The 20814-nt window shown below is 41.3% G+C and overlaps 3 protein-coding genes across 12 annotated transcripts in view; 1 reads left to right on the top strand and 2 right to left on the bottom strand.

The window, feature by feature from the left end:
• The window catches only part of Ror (tyrosine-protein kinase transmembrane receptor Ror), a 304300-nt gene extending 296628 nt beyond the window's left edge, over positions 1–7672 (bottom strand). For all 5 annotated transcript variants that reach the window (XR_004491200.2, XM_033477221.2, XM_076525946.1 and 2 more), the window contains exon 1: positions 6908–7672. Coding sequence is in view for 4 of the 5 variants with exons in the window: in XM_033477221.2 (XP_033333112.1) it covers positions 6908–6977 (70 nt within the window). In the remaining variant the exon portion in view is untranslated. The remainder of the gene's footprint in view (positions 1–6907) is intronic.
• A 900-nt stretch (positions 7673–8572) lies between these two features.
• LOC117224202 (uncharacterized) lies at positions 8573–15687 on the bottom strand. The gene is made up of 13 exons (XM_076526163.1): positions 15548–15687; positions 15361–15477; positions 14060–15141; positions 13003–13384; positions 12434–12532; positions 12272–12344; positions 11281–11455; positions 10497–10578; positions 10317–10430; positions 10062–10221; positions 9095–9322; positions 8801–8864; positions 8573–8714 (listed from the first exon to the last, which is right to left on the bottom strand). Exons 3-13 carry the CDS (start codon positions 14198–14200, stop codon positions 8649–8651), a joined length of 1584 nt encoding a protein of 527 aa, XP_076382278.1. The 5' UTR covers positions 14201–15141; positions 15361–15477; positions 15548–15687; the 3' UTR covers positions 8573–8648.
• A 570-nt stretch (positions 15688–16257) lies between these two features.
• LOC117224201 (BTB/POZ domain-containing protein KCTD9) lies at positions 16258–20534 on the top strand. 6 transcript variants are annotated; one of them, XR_013034740.1, is made up of 8 exons: positions 16258–16593; positions 17042–17163; positions 17243–17419; positions 17500–17660; positions 17744–17970; positions 18049–18378; positions 18695–18884; positions 19046–19183. XR_013034740.1 is itself a non-coding variant. In XM_033476965.2 (7 exons), exons 1-7 carry the CDS (start codon positions 16486–16488, stop codon positions 19226–19228), a joined length of 1203 nt encoding a protein of 400 aa, XP_033332856.2. In that variant the 5' UTR covers positions 16258–16485; the 3' UTR covers positions 19229–20534. The 6 variants fall into 6 exon arrangements, 4 of the variants coding, with proteins under 4 accessions (XP_033332856.2, XP_033332855.2, XP_076382277.1 ...); XR_013034739.1 differs by having other exon boundaries at positions 18695–18949; positions 19046–19182; XM_033476965.2 differs by lacking the exon at positions 18695–18884 and having other exon boundaries at positions 16258–16488; positions 19046–20534.
• Positions 20535–20814: the final 280 nt, after the last annotated feature.

The following is a 20814-nucleotide window of genomic DNA, read 5'->3' as shown; positions in this document are numbered from 1 at the left end:
ATAAAATGAAAGCTTCGGTTGCAGCGTCGAGTAAATAAAAATTACGTTAACTTCGAGGCGGGCAATCCTCTTGTCCGGGACTGTGTAAAATAAATCGTGGCGTTTAGCAGCGACAATGTGGCAGCGGGGGATCGTCGCGGCGTAAAAATCTGCACTTGACGGCGTAACAACCGAGAGATCGGTGTCTCGGAACAAGGGAATGGCGTGGTGGAAGCGTGAACGTTACGAGTCGGCCCAAAAAGACGTAATGAGAAGGATCTGTGCTTTTTGCCGTCGTAAAGTGGTGCCGTGAACGCGGCCGTAAACGTCCGGTCGGGTATCGACGCGGGACAGGTGGTTACATGGTTGTAGCACCGTTTATTCCTCATCGGTGCCTTGGAATTAGTAATTTGCGGCTCGGTCGTTCCGAACGCAACAGCCTGCTCTCTCTCTCTCTCTCTCTCTCTCTCTCTCTCTCTCTCTTTCTCTCTAGACGCTGTTAACGATCGATAACTTTTCGTCGATCGGCGATCGATTATTTACGGTCACGCGTTATCTAGCCGCAAGTAGACGCGATAACCGTGACTCCTCTCTCTCTCTCTCTCTTTCTCCGGTCGGTTTTATTGGCCAATAAAATCGCAGCTTCCCGTCGATTGTTCCGCGGCTCGAATAGAAACTTACTTCGGCACGGCGGATTGTTCGCGCGGTGAATTATCGCGCGACGCTTTCGGATCGCTGTATCGCTCTCGCCGCGCGAGAGCACCTAAAGATCTACGCTCGAACAACGGCGCGCCGCCGCGAGACGATATTTCATTTTTCAATGGCGCGAACGTCACATTATATAGGGACAGCAGGCCGGCTCGTATTTCTTGTTTGTTCCGGGGAAGGGAGCAGTTGCAGAATTGCGCCAATTGCACCTGCGTACCTACGAAGCTGTGCGCTCGGCGAGGAACCAGCGTGGAACCAGCGAGAAACGACGCACGGCTAATTGAACGCGACTTGGAAAACTGTTTTTGAGAAGCCGTTCTTCCTATTGTTTCGTGTCTGGCAGGGGGGAGGCGGTGATGAAAGAGGCACGTATCGAAAGAGACATCGTGTCGCAGTCGAAATGAAGCCTTTCGCGAATCGTTTTCACATTTTGGCACTCGAAATTAATTCAACTGCGGATTGTGTCGTCTTTTGTGCTAACATCGATGCTTTTGTAAATTGCTTGCTCATTTCTCCGCTGTCCAAAGTCATTCTTTCGTGGCTAATATTCGTTTCTTGCACCGAAAATGAACCCTTTTGTAGATCACGCTCACTTTTTGCACTCAAAATAATTTCCTTCGCCGTGTTATATTCGCTTTCTTGCATTTATAATTAATTCTCTCATAGGTCGTATGTATATAATTAAAAAAAAAATGAGTCTCGATAAACGTTTGTGATTTTTTTATTCGATATCATTCGGTCGTTCGATGGCCACCCTGTGCTAATCGATCTCCTGTTAAACATATTTCGCGTTCGAAAAGCGTCCAAACAGAAGCTGTTCTACGAGATCATAGTAAACAGTTGTCCCGTATTAACAATGTTCCTTTGGTCTCTCGTTGCTGATCCGTGTAACGCAGCCTCATCTTGGACCTACATTCCGCTTTATAAACATTCAACAAGTGGCAACAGGTCCATTGACTGCTCGAACTTCTCAGTTCGCCGAGTGTTCCTTTTAAAATCGATCGAACTGCATAAGTATTTTCCCTCTGACCGAGAACGAGACGAACTTCGCTGTTTAGTTTGCCGAATTAAACGAGATTCTTTCGAAGTGCTCGCTTCCCCTCGCCCGCACCCCTGTGCGGGAGAACTCGATCGTTCATCCGTCGTGCTGTCGTATCGACAGAATCCACGATTTCACAATTTACATCTCTAAACAGCCGTTACCTTAATCTCTTCCCTTTCATTCCATTTCAACGAGGAGCGACCCACTGAAATTTTTTATTCGAATCTTACGTCGATAGGTGAACATAATGGTAACAAAATAATGACTCGTCGATTTACATGTAACGCTTTTCTTTTCCTGCGCGTTTTTAATTCGAGAAAACTGGAATATCTATCCTACATCGCATCTACATGTAATCCTACAGACTGTAATCCGACAAGTTATCGCTAATTACTATTAAGCTGATGATAAATAAATAGAGGGAAAAGACACTGCATAATAATCCGCGGTCTATTAATTAGATTTAACTTTAAAATTGCTCTGGAAATGAAATTATCAGACATTTGCGTCGTCGTTAAATCGTAAACTTATCTTAATCAGCGCGACTGCCGCGATAATCGCTCTCAATTTCGCAAAAGAATTAGCGACAGGAGAAGGCTCCACGTTACTCGTCAAGCCTCAGTTTCCCCCGTCGACCGTTCCGAGCAAAAAGAACGTAATCGTCACGGACAATTAAACCGTACAATGAAGATAGAGGTAGAGAGAGAGAAAGAGAGGCAAAAGAGAGAGGGAGAGAGCGAGAGAACGAGAGCGCGAGAGACAGAGCGCTCTAGAGAGATCACGAGAAAGCGAGAGAACAAGAGAGCGAGAGAGCAAGAGAGCAAGCGAGAGAGAGAGAGAGAGCGAAAGAGCAAGAGGACGAGAGGAGAGTTCAGACCAAGCGAAGGGGGTAATTAAAAGTGGTGCCATTAATTCGGCTTACGGTGACCCGGCTACGTTGGAAATTGTTTACAAACTGAAGCGCACACGCCTGGTTTTAAATGCTCGTAATTACGCCGGCAGCCGATGCGTTCGCCCCTTCGAAATTAGGAGAAACTAACGCGACGAACGAGTAATAAATATAAACGCGGATCGATCCCCGGTGGACGATGAAAGGGTGGAGTCCTAGAAGGAAAAAAGAAAACAGAACTCCGAACTGAAAATCGAGGAAACGGGGTCTGATGAGCGGAACCCACTCGAATTTTCATGAAGTTTGCCTTTGATGAGCTATTCAGTGCCCGAGTTTCGGTATGTTGAACTCCGCGCGGCCCGAAAAAAAAGAAAGAATTAATATTCCGCCGGCGCCGTCAGAAGAAACCGTTCGAATGTAATTCGATCGGAAACTTCGTCCTAGCGAAATGGTAATTTTCGCCGTTCCAGTTGAAAGAAGACTCTCTCTGTGTGTGTATGTGTGTGTGTTCCTCGTCTTCGACTTATTGCCTTTTTATAAATTCCATTTCGGACCGCCATTTTCGTTTCATTTTCCCCGGGCGAATTCTCGGCCGAAGATGCGATATCGCGAAGATACCTCGTCGATATTTAACATCGATAATATCGATAAGACGCAATCGTAAACGACTCAGCTATCGTTAATTGTTACGTTTATTACAAACATGAGTCTCCGCTTAATTTAATCGATGCGAGATTTTCGTCGAAAAAAGTTAGCTGTTTTCGACGAGCATACTCGTTGAACAGAAAATTTCAGAAACATACGGTCTTGCGGATAATTTCCATCGGAAACAGATAATTCGTTAAGGAGGATTTTGATATTCTTCGTTAAATTATACATTTTATAAGAATAGACGAAATTATACACTTGCAGTTCGATCCGAGCAGTTCTCGTTTCGCTTTTAACTCCGCCTCGAGCTAAAGCGAGCCGAAAGACGACCGCGTGATTCTCGCCGTTTTTTGGACAGAAATCCGAGAGATACTTTCTCGACGCGAGATTTGATATTAATACGACATTTGAAAACGGAGTCGGAGAAATTTTCCCGGCGAAACGCGCGAGAGGGAACAAAATGTTCAAAGCCGCGCGCGGCCCGTTTTCGTCGTTTTTACCCGGGCTACGCCGGCCATTCATATTCGATCCCGATTTTTGCATGCGGCGAAACGAGCCGGGTAATCTGGAACAGGGAAACTAGAGATTTCTAATCCGGATCACGCGTGTCCAGAATGAGATCGGCGTCCGGAACGGGATTCGAAACGACGGCGATCGCGGAACGAACCCCGCCTCGATATTTTTCCATTCGATTTTCGGGCCGCGCAACCTCCTCGATTTATTTTCTTTTTTATTTTATCATTATTGTTGTTGTTGTTGTTGTCGTCACGCGGAAAATGACCGCGTATCGGCGTATTCGCGGTTTCCGAGCACGTCGCGCTGTTTATTTTCAACGCAAACATCATTTTCGATGGATACCATCGTTGCTTTCTCGATGGAACTCGCGCGAGCGACGCATAATTCAATCCCATCGGAAACATTGTTGTTGTTTCCAACAACGGCTGTCGAAGAACGTGCTCTAACCCTTTAATTTGTTTAAATGGAGCAGGTAATATCTCTTCGCGAATTCAGATGCAGCATTGAATTCTACAGAAAAGAGTATTAATACGAACGGGGTCTAAAATTCTAAATAAATTATATATCGAAACGACGGATCACTAATTTTTTCATTTACGATCACAGTAATGTCCCTTTGTAAATCAAATTTAATTATATGTAAGTGTTTGTAAGTGTTTGTAATAAAATAATACAAATTTAAAGCAATTAATTACCATTAATGATGTAGAAAATGGCAATCTATTTTTAAAGTTAGAGAAAATGGTAGTTAATTGCTTTCAATTTGTATCATGTTGTAAATAAGTCTATAAATTATCTATCTATCTAAATATACAGTAATGTCTCCCTAATTGTCCATTTTTCTGCACAATCTAAGCGTCATTTAGGGAGACATTACTGTATCCGTATCGTAAAGATACATTCACGAGTTATTTATTCGATTTATACGCTACTCACGGCAAATGTTGCAACAACGCTTGTCTTATTGTTGCTTTCATTAGAACAGCTGTTTTTTGTGCTCCGTAAATCTAGCGTTAAAAAGGTCCGCCCCGTTCGAGGGTTGAACGGCGCCGGAATATTTTAGCGGCCGCGACCGCGGCTCGCTGGGAAATGCAATTAAAAATTGTTGGTTTCTTTGCAGCTAATTGGAAAAGTAGAATTGTACTGGACGAAGGAACTTCCGCGGCGGAGGACTATATTTTTCTTTTAAAATCCGCGCGGAGTTTTTCCTTGAGAACTTATAATGAATGTTGAGGTTCGCGGGGGAAAGCTCGCTGCGGATTTTAATTAAACATTTTTGGTTTCCGTCGTGTCCGAAGCGAAAAATTTAGCGTCGCCGGGGATTGCGGCGGAAAACGTGATCTTCTACTATAACAAATCATTTCCGCGAAAATCTTCAGACGATTCGTTTCCTTGCATTTGCGAATAAACCCGCGAAGATCCACGGTCTACGAATAACAATTTAATCGGCGCGCAAACCACGCGAAATCGTACTATGTACTTTGTTCAACGATTGGACCTTGTTTCAAAAGAGGCGAAAATACGGGGACGAAACGGGGACTGAAAAAGAAATGCTGCGCGAGTCGTTTTCGAATAAAAATTCACGAACGGGTCCTCGGGGCGAGAGAAAAGGACGGGCTAAAAACAAAAAAGGGAGCACAATCGTCCCTTGTCAAAAAGTTCAAAGACGAGAAAAATAGAGTGTTCGAAAAAACGAGATCTCGGGTCACGCCGCGGTCCTGAAAACGAATAACGCGACCAGCAACATTCGGAATGGACCGCGGGGAAACAATGGGGCTCCGGCTGTATTGTGTTCCCCGCGACACAAACGCAGCCTGTATAAATATGTGTTTTGGAGTCTTCTCCTTACTGCTTCCGTCGTCTCTTTGCATGTATCACCGTTCCAATGTAAACATAACCTTTCACGGTTCCCCCCCATGAAAAAAGGCACAATCACCGTCAGCGAGAAGAGAGAATGCCATTCAGACGTTCCGTTCTGCGCGCGGGTATTTTTCCTGACGCGCCGCAACTTTCGCTCCATTACAAATAAAAATAGTAAACATAATAAAAGAGCGACGCCCTCTTTGTGCCGTGCTCGAGCCCGGCTCCCGGCTCGAGTTCGGTCACGATTCCGTCGATCATTTGGGATCGCGATTTTTACGGCGAGAAAAGGTCTCGTTTGCGCTCGTCGTTCGCTCGGCCCGTGAATTGCGAGTGTAAAATCAGAATTGCCCGAGACAATCGCAAGAAACGCGAGGTTAAATCTATTTCTTCGTTAACCCCTTGCCGTGACATTTTTTCTCATAGTTGCGCTGATCAGAATTCTTTTGATTGCAATGGATTCTTATCTTCGATTGTTTTATTATTTATTATTTTATTATTATACTGTATTATTATATTATTATGTTATTGTATTATTGCATTATTTTATTATAATTGTATTATTATGTCATTCGTGACCCTAGCACTATTATAAAAACGCGAACTGCGACACTCGAATAATCGCATCCCCTCTCCCCAAATTGTCCATCTCTATTTACAAGTTGAAGGACAATTTAGGAAAATTTATTGCAACAACCGTCGATATCTTGGAAACACTGATATATTTCAGTTAATCGTTACACATTCCAGAGGAAAAACTTGTTTTTGTTTTTTGAGTCATAATTTACATCTAAAGTTTGACAATTTGACCCGGCAACACCCCGTAGAATAATTTTGTTTGGGTTCGTAGCATAAAAAAAGAAAAAACGTTTAGAATTCTCTTAGTATACCACACGCAATAAGCAAAAATTCCATCAACCCTTACGATTGATAATTATTTAATTGATCGATCAACGTCACCGATGATTTCCATGATAGCACGAGACAATTTCTGTTTCTTGTACACGCATTACAAACGTGTTTCTAGTTCGTATTACAACGAAAATGGCGAGAAATCAAAGCGAACATGCAAACCCCGTTATTTTTATAGACGTACAGTAATTTCTTCCTATAACTATACTCTCGGTGACTATAAAAACGAGCCGGGAGGCTCGAACAATCGCACCCCCTCTCCGCAAATTGTCGAAATTCCGCGAATCGAGAAGAAATTACTGCGTCTACAATATTTCGGGTGAAACGTCGTGAAACGGTGCAACAGATCCTACCTTTTACGACAGCGGCGAGGATCGTCGCAGCGACCAGCAGGCCCAGTTTCCCGTGGTTTCTAAGTCCCATCGTGTCCTCGAATAAACTCCACAGCAGCACAGAGTCAATAGCAGACGCGCGAGCCGCGATTGCCGGAGGAGAATCTGCCCGCAGCGGGCATCGTTCGGTGATCGAAATTAGTCCCGGTCGGGCCGTGGCACGAACTAATTCAAGAACGAGTCAACTGCGCCGCATTCCCGCACTTTTCTCACTGTTCGAAAACCAACTCACGAACGCCCGCGACACACGTTCTACCGACACACGACCGCGAACCGAACGCGACGTCTCCGCCCGCCTCCTATCAATCCATCCCTTGGAAATCGACCGGGGGATGATCTCGCTCGCGGAAGCCGGTGTTCTCGTTTCGAAAAAAGAAAAACAAACGCGGGAGAATCGGCGAGCGGCGCGAGAGCAGCCGTTCGCAACGTACGAATCGCGATGTCACTTGCGACAATGAAAACCGCGGTCGACACGTGTTCGAGCGAAGCGACGACAACAACCGCGCGCGATATAAAATCGGGGCGCACGGAGAACAATTCGGAGAAACGCCGGCTGCTTCGAGCGAACGCGGGAAGCGGGAACGAATCGTTTGGGAACGATTAAATCGCGAGAATCGTCGAAGGGAGCACCGCGTGTCACCACCGCCGCCGCGTTAAGGGACGTTGCGAAACACCCTCGTCGTTCGACGTATCGCGCGACACTGCTCGACCCTCTCGCGGGGGCAAAGCGGCACCCAGCGAGCAGATGGCGCTCCCGTCCGCTCGGGGAGCAAGCTGATAAACCCGCGGACGCCGCGCCGCGCCGCATTCCGCTTCGCGGTCCGCTTGCAACAAGTTGCAGCGCGTGGCCTCCGCGCCGCAGGAGAGAGACTGCGTTCGCCGAATGCAGCCGGGCACGTACGCGGCCGGCATAACGAAGTGCAATCGACTGCGAACCGACCCCCCCCCCTGTCGAATGCAGGTGTAATAAAATTAAAACGCCCGACGGCGACACTTCCGACAGCCGCGGCTTGTCGCCGCGGAGGTGCCGGTTTGATTGAAAGGACGCGGGACCGATGCTGCTACCGGTTCTCCCTGCCGGCTCAAAATGTTGCCGGGTGGTCCGGGTCGCGCTGCTTTTTGCTCTCGGAATTTATGTTTCTTCCGTGGGCCGTATTCGATCATCTTGGAATCTTTTCGGACCCATCGAATCGCCTTGTTCCGATCAAATTTGTCCTTTCCTCGACCAAATATTGCATTCTCAAATTTATCCTTGTTTAGGGTCGCATTCTCGATTCTCGTGTGAAATTCATCCTTTCGCAGGTCGTATTCGCCTGTTTCAAGTCGAATTCATCCTGTCGAAGGTCACGTTCGTCTCAACGACGTGCCTAGCATCAATCAGACATCTCTGATCACCTGCAGAAATACGGTCATTTATGAGTACAGTAATTTCTGCCTAATTCGCGCTCGGATCGCGCACAAAAATGGGCAATTTCGGAAGGGGGAATACAATTATTCTACTATATTATTACTATTCGACTGTAAAAACGAAACGCAAGGCTCGAATAATTACTGTATGTATGTAATATACACCATAGAAGATAGTTAAGTTTAAAGTAACGTACGACAAATTAGCGAAGACGGTAATTCTCGATGCTAAATGAATTTTATTTGGATGGTTTCATTTATTACAACGTACGTACTAACTAGCAAGAGACTTTCATTATCTCGGTTTGCGAGGGCTTTCGGTGTTGGTAGTTAACGAGCCATCGGAGCTGTAGTAAATATGCTGGAAATTGAAACAGTTCACCATTATCTGAGAAAAGTTTAATGCGATTGAGAACTTAATGCGTTTAAAAACTTGTGCTGACATACTTTGATACGTTCCTTCTGGTAGCTCGGAAAGTTCGCCGAGACCGATTTGGAAAATTTTCTCTTCCTATGGGAAAAATATATAATTATGTTGTTGAAAACTACATTTTCATGGGACTGCGATGTCGGTATTTATATGTTAAAAAGTCGAAGCCGAATAAATAGAAATAGAAATATTTGAATACTAATTTAATTGTCTATGCATTTGACTACATATTTAACTATATATTTGACTATTTTGACTATATTTAATACTAATATTCAAATACACCCTAGTGACGGTAACCCAATACTTACTGATAACTTCGGCTACTATTGCTAACATCCACCGTGTCCTTACTAGTATAACTTATAGCTGCTAAACATTGTTCCTCGTCGGTGCAATCGTCGTTGCAAGATCCACGACATTTGCCTAATTTCCTTCTCCAATATTCTTTCAATTTATCCATCAAGCTTTTTCTGGCCGCTTGCCGACCGCAAGTGTCGTTCCCACAGTATTCCTTATTTTTATATAAAACAGCAACCCTAAATATAACAAAATATTTTACTATACCCATGCAATCTCATAATAATATTAAAAAACAATATAAACCTTTATAAGTATCTCATTCGAAACGTTACAGATTCTATTAGCATTGTAATTCCATCGTATAAATCTTTCCGAATCTGTCGTAAAATAAATAGACGATACGCAATTGCTTTATATCGAAGCGTAATTAACAGCTGTATTACATAATCCAAGAAACAAACGCAGAGATTCTTTTCTAATGCCGCGGACGCTACGAAGCGCGAAGACACACCTTAATCCTCGCGCTCGTTACATTCCCTTACTATGCAACCGTAACGACTTGAAATGTTCCTAATTCTCACCGAATAAATTCATTGTAAAATAACAAAGCATCGTTGCTATTATTATTATTATTATTATTACTAATTAACAAGTCTCGACGAATTAATTGCAACACGTAGAACGAAATGTTCAACTTTTTGGCTTCGCGAAAAGAAACCGGCCAAGATGAACGTTGCCGCAACCTTGCTTAGAATCGATCCAGCATGGTCGTGGTATTTATTTATTGTACACCCTGTGCATAATCTAATTCGAACGAGAGCACGTTATTTCGCGTTTCGATCGCGGCGAAAAGGCGTCGCCTAAAAAAACTGTGCTAAAATAGCACGCAACGCGAATGAACGCGCATGCGGCGGGGCCTAATGGGCCCCGATTCGAACAATGGGAAACGTGAGAATGATCGAGAATGAAACGTACGGCGGCTGCTGCGGCTCGCAAGGGCCACACTCGTCCGAGTGTTTCACGAGGTATCTGTAACACACCAGGCTCAGGCCGACCAGCAACCACACGAGCAGCGCGCTGACTACGGCAATCGATATCAATTCCGTGGTTCCTAACACGATCCCGGTGTTCCCATCTGCATTCGTCGGAAGAAATCACGGGAGACATTTAGAGAGAACGGAGACACTGACGGGAAATTCGCCGATGATGAGCACCGCTTTCTTTCGTCACCTTTATAAAGCGGTGGCGCGGCTTCCTCCGGCTCGACGCTCGCCTGCCCTTCCATTTTCGGCATCGCATGGTAGGCACCGCTTTTTCTCCACGTCGTGAGACCGGTTCCAGCACCTGCGACGGGAAAACGACGCCCGGAGAACGATCGGAAAATTGTTCGTTAGAGACGGGATAACGTACCCGAATCCTGCAGCGACGAAATCACCCTCAAAACGCCGCCGAAACCCGGGTACCATTTCTCGTCGTCCAGCCGAGGTTCCACCTGCATCGGTGAGATCACATTTCTTAGTTATTAAACAGTTCGCGTTATTATTTCTTTCGTAGCTACGTGAAACAGAAAATTTATATTTATTGCGTGCGCCTACAGAAATACAGTAAATTGATTCGCGGACACCCTCGGATTGTACCAAAAAATGGACAATTTGGGAAGAGCTTAGCACCTTGTTTTTATAATTGTTGACAATCGGCGATTATATTGTCCATTTTTGTTCATCAGCTGGAGGAAAATTGGGGAGAATTTACTGTACTCGAGATACAGTAAATTTATTTATTGTATTCTATCTATTTACTATATTCTATCTATTTATTATGTATTTATTATATTTTATTTACTCACTATGTGTTTATATATTACATTTCATTTATTTACTATCTCCCTCAGCCTGTGAACAAAAACGAGCAATTCTGGAATAAAAGATGCAATTATTCGAGCCTCGCGCGGCTCGTTTTTATAATCGCCGATTGTCAATAACTATGACAACGAGCCGGAAGGGTGGAATAATCCGTATCACCCCCTCCTAAATCGTCGATTTTCGTTTACGAAGCTGAGGGAATTTACCGAAGAGAGAATTTACTGTAATCCGTGACCCCGGTCGTCGATTCTGTTAATATCTGTACCGCCCCCTTTCGATCGTGAGAATACAATGAAAATTGCCACTCTTGATCACAGCGACTCACAACGTACGGATTGCTGCAGCCAATCGGAAAACTCCTGGTTGAACGATTTCAGCTGCTTTGTTTTCGAGATTGATTTCGACTCGATGCACTTCACACTCGCAACGTAGTACTTCACCAGCACGAACGCCGATTCTTCGGTGTACAATGACTGCAGGCTATTCTTCTTGAACGGTAACGCGATACTAGAAAAAAGAAAAGAAAATAATTCGATTTGAAGTGTTACAAAGAAAAGCATGCAAAGAAAATGCTTTGATAGCATTTGAAAATATCAATGTGTTACTTTTAATCTGTCGAGAGATGATTACGGAAAGAATATGCTTGCTATTTAGCTTTCATCTCTTGCAATTGTTAACGACGATTTTTCATGTTGCATAAAAATCCGCGATCTACCGATTGTCCATGCTAGGAGCGACGAACTTCTTTTCCGTAAAGAGCCATGCGACACCCCTACCATCGCTCGGCCGGTTCTCCCACTCGCGCGACGAGTGGGAGAACATGTCGTTTTTTGTGATCTTTACGATGTGTAAATAGATAGTTCATTTTAGGGAGTGAAGTGATATCATGACCTCGATTTGTGTACTTTAAGGAAATTAACAAGTACAATAATTTATTATTTTACAGTAATTTATTATTAGTCCCTAATCTCCCTTCAGCTTGTAAACAAAAATGGGCAATTTTGGAAGAGGAGATACGATTATTTGAGCCTTACACCTCGTTTTTATAATAGTAGACAATCGATGACTATAAAAATGAGCCAAACGTCTGCTCTTCCCAAATTGTCCATTTTTGTTTATATAAGCTGAAAGAAAATTGGGGAGATTTTACTGTAATAAGTGACTAGACTGTGGATTTTTATGCAGAATAAAAATTCTTTGCATCGATTGCAAAAGGTAGAAACTAACTATACTTCGATGGCTCAGCGAAAAAGGCGAGTAAGGGAAGGGGCCACCCAGTGGCTTGCACCCCTAATCTATGGCAACTAATCGATTTTTCGATACCTGTTCGGTTCTGCGTCGTTGTCCAAAAAGGGAAGAGGGATACCGAACGATTCTTCTCTCTTTGTAGATTCGTCTGTAATTAAAATTCAAAACGTGTAAGATTCTTTCAGCGAAGCAAGCTTTCTTTTAATTATTCTGCAAATACAATATGATCGAGCTTACTTCGTTTCATGTTTTTGGACGATTTATGTTTGGATGCGTGCCTCTTCGTCTTTTTGAACGCCGAGTGATGAATCTGCCGATTGTTGTGATTGGATGCAGCTAAGACCACATAGTAATATTATTCAATAATAATAAAAATCATTTTTAAGAAAGTAATATTATCATTAATTTAATATAATAGTAAATATAATAAATACTATAATAGTCCAGTGAGACTATAAAAATAAAAATCATTTAAAGAAACTAATACTACTATTAAATAATATAACAGCGAATATAATAAATACTATAAAAGTCCAGCGAGACTATAAATAAAGAAAATGTTCCATGTTTAATTCAACCAGGCTCCTAGATGTAATTTTATACTGAAATATACATATACTGTGATAATAGCCCGGTGAGATCATCAAGAAAGAATAAGTTATTCAGGAAATGAGTCTGGAAAATGCAAGAACCGCGAACGGCGGAATCGTCTAGACACATCGTGCATAGAATCCCAGGGAACTCTCCATCGAACTGATTAAGTTCCAGCGAGCATTTCTCTCAAGGGAAGACCGATATAATCTTACATGGGGGCGTTGTTATGATGCCCTCGCACGCGGCAGACGTTTTCGGCGCGGTAACCACGATCGGTTGAATCCTCGTCCGTGTCTTTTCCATGGAGGGCTTCAGCCAGCCGGCTCCGTTGCTTCTCAGGAAAAGCTTCAGCTCCTCGTACAGTTCGAAGAGCTTCCTCGCGTTCCGATATTTTATGTTCCCTGCGTAATAGGAGTGTCTGGTAAGGGGCAGGATATAAACTTGCAAGTAGCCTCCCATAGTATCTGCCAGGGCTTTCAGCATCAGGTGCTTCGTTTTCCCGATCGACAGCTTGCGCACGCTCTCCAAACAGATGTGAAAGTAATCCATCAGCAGGGCTATGTACCGATCGTCCTCGTAATTCAGGACTTGAACCTGAGCCGATCACATGGAGCTTTTGAAAAATCTGTTATCATGGCGAGAACGACGCTCGAATTGTCATTTCAACCCTTAAGTGAACCGTCCGTCAGCTCGCGCTGATGCGAATTATTTCAGGATCAGGGTAATAAGGGCCCAAAGGAAAATTGATTTTTATTTACTAATTCGATAAAAATGAATATTAAGTGTTAGACAATTTATGTTAGAGCTACAGTGGAACCTCGATTATCTAAATACATTGTTAATGCAAATAGATCGACCTAAACGAATGTAATAATAATGTAGTCAAATACTTTTATTAACTTTTAAATAACTCTATCGTTGTGATCTGATCGATTAGCTCTGTTCCATGCATAATCTGCTGGAAAAGAATAAACATTTCCTGTAGGCCTTTTCCATATTTAACAGATGTTGCATTCTCAAGCGGATTTTTTAAAGTACACTCAAGAGTTGAGAATATAAGCAGTATAGAGAGTGAAACGAATTTATTTCTCGTTTATTAGTACTATAAAAATAGAAAAACGATGTACAGAGAAGTATTATTGTCGAAGAATTAAAAAATAAAAATTCGGTTTACAATATACCGGACATACAATTTAGAAGACGATAATTGTGTAACAAAATGAATCGATTCATTCGAGGACTTTATTTGTTAATGGCAGATCGAATTACCTTTGGCAGTAAATCTTGGAACATTCGTCTACTATTTAACAAAATGAAATCCTCCGTAGTCCAGCACTGCTTACCAGCGTCGGTTTTCTCGAACAGTGACGTGCCGACATTTTGTTCGCGCTTTAAATCGTTATCACCCATTACCCTATCACAATGCAGTTACGCAAGCATTTAATGCAACGTTCGTGGAAATATTTCGTAATAAAAATGTTTAACCAAACGTGGGAGCTTCGGATCTCGCGATCGTGCTCGCGTACCTGTCGACCTCAATGAAAGTTGTCGCCGCAAACCACAGAAGCAGCCGCGGGAAGCATAATCTCATACTCCAATTGATGATATCCGGAGTAACGCGATTTTTCCTTGCCGTGTTCCGGAAAAATTGCGCTTCTCATTTAAACATCTCCCAATCATTATCTCGTCGGCACGTTCTCGCGTTTGTTACGCGACTGATTTCAGCTCGATGCGACGATAATTCGGACCGTGTGATATTTGCAGATCTTCGCGGGAAAAATTGCGTTTCTTTTCTTATTCTTTTCAGCATCGGTCGTCGTTAAACTACTCTGTACCGTCGTTGCACAGCCGTTATACTTTCTACAGAACAATTTATAAACATAATTATTTTTATCGAACCCTTAAAATTACATTTGTGCCTTTATAGTCGTTGCAAAAAGGGGTTCGCTTTAGTTTTTTTTACAGTAATAATACGTATTTATTTTACATTTCTAGAATGCGCTACGTAAACGCAAAGCGCGGTACGCCGCAAAATTTTATGGTCAACTTAAATAATAGTTCTTGTTATTCTATGAAATTGTCTACGCTGGTTAGCGATCTGTCGTGGAATGAACAATCACGTGTTCGCGGGCTCCATTTTACATAAAAATCGCAGGTGCAACATTTTCACCTTGTCCTTGTTCAGTTTCACTACACTCTCTTCGTTGTCTATGGAAAGTAGCGTGTCTACAGTTTCTCCGTCTTCATCGATTATAATCTTGACCCTGTCACCTCGCGAGGGTACCACTGGTTCGAGCTCCCCGCAGACCAGGTTCATGACTCTATCTTCAACTGGCAAGAAGACAGCCAACCTGTAAATAGATTCCAATCATAAATACTCTCAACTGTTCAAGGTTACTTTCTCCACCGTGAAATATTTTGAATTTTAACCGTTCGTACTCGTAACACTCGTAGCTACAACGGTCGTATTTGTTTACATTTCTAAGGACGTTTTTTTTATATACTTTTGTCGAAATAATCCTTTTTGGAAAATACACTGTGAACTTGAAAGTATGCTCGATAATACTCACGGATATTTCTCGAACACCCTGTTGTCCAGCGAGCAAAAGATCCTGATGAATATCCCGAATTTTAACCTCAATGTTTGTAGTATGCCATTAGTAGGGCATAGGGACTGCCTGCAACTCCTGTGAGAAAACAACGTTAGAAGTATTCTTTACAAATGAAAAACGGTGATACTTGAAGAATAACACTTACCAGGTGTCATTGGACTATAGACCAAAGGTCACCGGTGTGGACAGCTTAGGTTGGTTCTAGAGCGATTTATTAGAATTGGACGCACTAACAGTAGGTATATAATTGTTCGTCTCGAACGCGAAAACTGTCCATGCATGGAAAAGTAATAGAGGGAGTTGCGTTGGACTCACAGCAAGAAGGACTCACACAAGGAGATTACGAAGGTGGTGGATGGGCCTCACGCCGGAAGAGATGGAAAAATAAAACATCTCTACAGAAACTTTGCGTTTCTGCATTCGAGGATATTCGTAGAGAACGGTGGAATATTCTTTAACAAGACGAGACATTTGAATCTGGCGAGAACAACAGTGACACGAATTCTATGACACCGGTAGTACGATTCATGTCACCGAGAATCGCTTCGTCTAGCGGGTAAGCAGGATTTCCACAATTTTTCTGTTATCTTTACGTAAAGTAGACTATCTTGTCACACGCGAATTATTAAGCACCTGGACTATTACATTCAATCAACAAGACCAACGAGATCCACGGTTAAACTGAACGCCACCCAAAAGTATAACTGCGCAGTACCTCCACACCATGGTGGGGGTAACCGGCGCGGCGTAGAAGTATGAAGCAGGTAGAGGGGACTGCTCCTTCTTTGATTGGTTGACGCTTCACAGCTGACAGTGCTGCCCCCACAGTTCCAGACAAGGAGTGAAGTGGCGAGTGAGCAAGAGTGAACGACGTCGGTGCAACCGCAAGTGTAACAAGTCACACCGAAGACCATCTAGTTTTTCTCACTTTTCTGTGATTTCGGTCTCGCTTTTTTCGCGAGTGTGTTCTCTAGAAGTGTGAGGGCAGCACTGTTCAGCTGCGAAACGTTCACCAATCACAGGAGAAGCAGTTTCTCTACCCGCTTCATAATTCTACGCCGGTTGCCCCCGCCTTGGCTTACTATGGTGAGGCACTACTGTAGTCATTTTTTGTATTACACTGATTTTTGTCTTTAATTAGTTATGAAGAGGGTAATTCTGTTTGTCAACGGAACCGATGTAAACGGCAAGGTGGCTGTAATTTTATCTGTAATTGTAACGAATTACGATAAATTTAATACTCTCGATAATTTCCTCTGATTTATTCTGTTTATTAACTCTCATTTTACACATAGGTCTTATATACATTACTGTACATCGTATACATGCATCTGTATAAAATTTTGTTGTATCGTTGACCATTTGTACTGTATAATATATATATCGTGAAGATTTGCTTATAAACAATAACCTATTGACATATGTATGCAGTCTTTACCTTTTTCTCCAAATTTTATTATAATAAACGAATTTTGCAAACAGAAGTTTGTTCAAACGTTTCTTTATATTCATTGCAAAGAACGTTTATGTTGTATGTTGTAATGCGAATACTGTTACTCAAATTATTGAATTATTTCATTATCATTGATGTTTGATGCGAAGAATGAATATAACACGTGTAACTGTTTCTCTTTACTAGGTATTTATGATAACTCATTCGCTAGATGAGTTGTTAGCATCTGCTAGCTCGAAATTTAATATGAGTGCTAAAAGAATATTTACATCGCAAGGTGGAGAAATCGATGACATTAAGTTAATACGGTATGATAACAGATTTAAATAGCAATCTTTATAGCAACCGTATGCAAAATAATCTCAATTAAAAATACATATTTTACAGGGATGATGATGTCCTATACGTTTCAGATGGTCAAGATTTTATTTCAAAGGATAAATCTATTACGAAGAATCAGTTAAATAGAAATTCAGAATGGATTACTTTAAACATTGGTGGAAAATACTTTACCACAACCAGGGATACGTTAACAAAAAAGGAACCAACGAGTATGTTAGCTAGGTAATTAAAAATTTTGCTTAACGGAACTAATACAGCTACTGTAATTTGTTTCTTATTGTTTCACTGAATTTTATTTACAGAATGTTCACTGAAACAACAAACAATAAACAGAGAATTTTACCAAGTAGACAAGATCAGAACGATGCATTTTTAATTGATAGGAGTCCAACATATTTTGAGCCGTTATTAAACTATTTAAGGCATGGGCAGATTATTCTCGATGCTAATGTAAATGCAGCAGGTATGTCTACTTCTTAGCCTTTAATTTCGGATGCAAATAATTTCCTTATGAATACGATTAAGGCATTGTATTTGTAACTCCAGGTGTTCTGGCAGAAGCACGTTTTTATGGAATAGAAGGTGCTATCGAAATATTAACTACAATGGTCGACGAAGAGGATCAACAAAAAAGTGGATTAGTATCCTTAACGAGAAAAGATGTACTTAAGGCCATCATGTCAACGCCTGTTATTTCAGAACTTAGATTCCAAGGTGTTGATTTTGTTGGTGCTGATCTATCGAAGTTAGATCTCAGGAATATTAATTTTAAGGTAACTAACATTAACTTAACGTAAAATTAGGTTAGCATTAACGTAAATTTATCTGTAAGAGCATATTATTTTTTGCAGTATGCAATTATGCGCGGTTGTACTCTAGCAGGTGCGAATTTATCAGGTTGTTGTTTCGATCGCGCAGATTTATCCTATGCAAATCTTCACGGCGCTCAGCTCGTCTGCGTAAAAATGTTATGCGCGAATCTTTTCGAGGCCAATCTACATTCGTGTAATTTCGAAGATCCTGCTGGATCACCTGCCAACATGGAAGGTGCCAATTTGAAAGGTGCCAATCTCGAGGGCAGCAACATGACTGCTGTAAACCTTAGAGTTGCGACGTTAAAAAATGCTATTCTAAGAAATTGTGTTCTCAGGGCGGCTATACTGGCTGGTGCTGACTTAGAAGTAATTATTTTTTTGCTACTCTATAAGGTGTCCCATTTAAATCCTCTGAAATATCTACAGACTTAATTCTCGGTAAGTGAACGTTTCGAGAGCAGACGATGATCCATTTCTTTGAAATGGAATCATATTTTTTAATGCATCGTCGGTATAATTTTAATTAAATATACAATTGATTATTAAATGTTCTCTATGCGTTTACTTACAGAATAAATGTTCATTGTAAGTTGTTAATAATTTTGTAGATATTTAAGAGAACAGATTGAAATGATGGGGTTTTTTTTTCTTACTCGGTACAAAATGTTGATGTTTGTTTCAGTGTTGCGACTTTTCAGGGTCTGATTTACAAGAGGCAAACTTGCGCGGTGCAAATCTAAAGAACACAGCGTTTGAATTGATGTTGACGCCATTACATATGTCTCAAACGATACGATAACAATGAATGCAATGCCCCGCATACGTTGCGGCGGCTTAGTTTCTGTGATCTAGACACTTATTTAATTTATAGGGTAATAAGGATTTAAGTGATAGCGCCGACACTGTCATTCTTTGATACTTTGCAGACGATCAGAAAGTACAGGCCTAGCATTGAACTGAGATAGTTTTACTAGAGAATGTAAAATCTCTATTTTGAGGAATGTTTATGTTGTGTTTTATTTCTTTTTTTCAGGACGATGTTGAAACGGAGGATAATAGGATTAATTACTTAATACATTTTATACACCGTATATTTTATTTCTTACGGAACAATTTTTGCATCTGTAGCTTCATTTACGGTATTTGCAAGATCGATTTTTCATCCCCGAAAGGAATCATCGAAATTAGAAAATCGTTCAAATTATCGGTGAGATAAAGTAAGAAGCTTTCCGTCGCGTGTGGTGAGTTAAAAAGATGTGTGTGTGTGTGTTTTACAATAGTATTCTGCGTGTCTATGTGCACGATAATCACATATGAACCATTATCGGAATGAAAGAAATATTTAATTTCTTTTTTGTTTTATTTTTATGATCGTTCAACATGGACGATATTCTTGTTTTATTAAAGGATGTACGTGTTGCTTTAAGTACAGATTTTACGTGGTCGTAAAAATTTTGTTTTCCGTCTTAACTTATATCTATGAGATAGTAATATATGTAATCGAGTATGCCTAATGAATTTTTACTGTTTACACTGGTGGCGAGGAAACAGTTCTTTTAGGTAGAAACTATGAAATCCTACAACAGCTGTTATCGTTGACCAAACTTTACATATTTGTGTTGGTCGAACGCAAATACAAATTTTGAAACAAAAACATGAAAATTTAGCTGGACAAAGTTTTTATATATTAAGTTGACGAATAGTCCGACGTAACTGCGAGTATTGTCTCGCATATTTGCGTCACTGAAATTGCATTCAATACTGTTACTACCTAAAGATGCCTAATTACAGTAATCATACCGACAATAGAGATATAAAAGGGCCAAAATAGAAATTACTGTGACAGTCCCTGTGGTAGGAACGATGGCCTTAAACAACCGATACTTTTTGTCACTATTTTAGCAACATGTAATTATTATGTAATGTTAGAATTGAGTCACGTCATAAGGAATTAAGGCCGTATAGTATAACTGACACTTTAGCTACCGAAAACTTTTATTTATTTTTAAATAATAATTTCGGAAGAACTTATTAGATCGTACAACTTGAAATAATACGTTACCGATACAATTGTTATCGGTATTGAACGGTTGCGAAGAAATTATTGGCCAGTCGTCGGTAGGTAAAGTGTAAAGAAAAAGTCTCAGTGCTAATTTGAGGTCGACGTACATACGGAACAACGTACATTACAAGGGGACAGACATTACAAGATCCAAATGTTTCCGCAAATGTTTGTAAATAACGTGCGTTCGACGTTGTACACGAAATGCCGATTGTAACATTTAGGGCCACGACACACGAGCATTGCTAAGCGTGTTTTTTACCCTTACTGCGTAACACATGCAGCTTAGGCAACTCCAATTTGTACGACGTTATTTCCGGTGGGTTGCCTGTAAATTGTACGTTTCCGATAGAGTCTTGGAAGAAATCGATGCGACTTTCGACTATAAGACAAAGTTTTGCTGTCTGTCCGAAAAAAAACATAATTTATTGAAAGAAAATATAATGTAAGAAATCACGAACCTGTGCTTTTCTCTGCATAATTACCCATCTAGTCATAGACTGCGGCTTTCATGCATCCACGAAATATTTAAATAGGATTTAGAACAGTATGAATAGTACTTTAGTTTTGTTGTCTATCTGAAATTGATGCAGACAATTTGTTAAGTGAATAAGAATCCAAGTTATTATATTAGGAAACAGCAAGAATATTGGCAAGGAAACACGTGGCACAATTGAACACGAGACGGCAAATTAAAAAGCGACAATATCGCAATTCGTAAGTTCTCTTAAAGCGCAAAC

The sequence above is a fragment of the Megalopta genalis genome, chromosome 13, assembly GCF_051020955.1.
Source record: "Megalopta genalis isolate 19385.01 chromosome 13, iyMegGena1_principal, whole genome shotgun sequence".
Taxonomy (NCBI): domain Eukaryota; kingdom Metazoa; phylum Arthropoda; class Insecta; order Hymenoptera; family Halictidae; genus Megalopta; species Megalopta genalis.
Note: the sequence above shows the minus strand (reverse complement) of the source record. Positions and strands in the feature narration are given on the sequence as shown.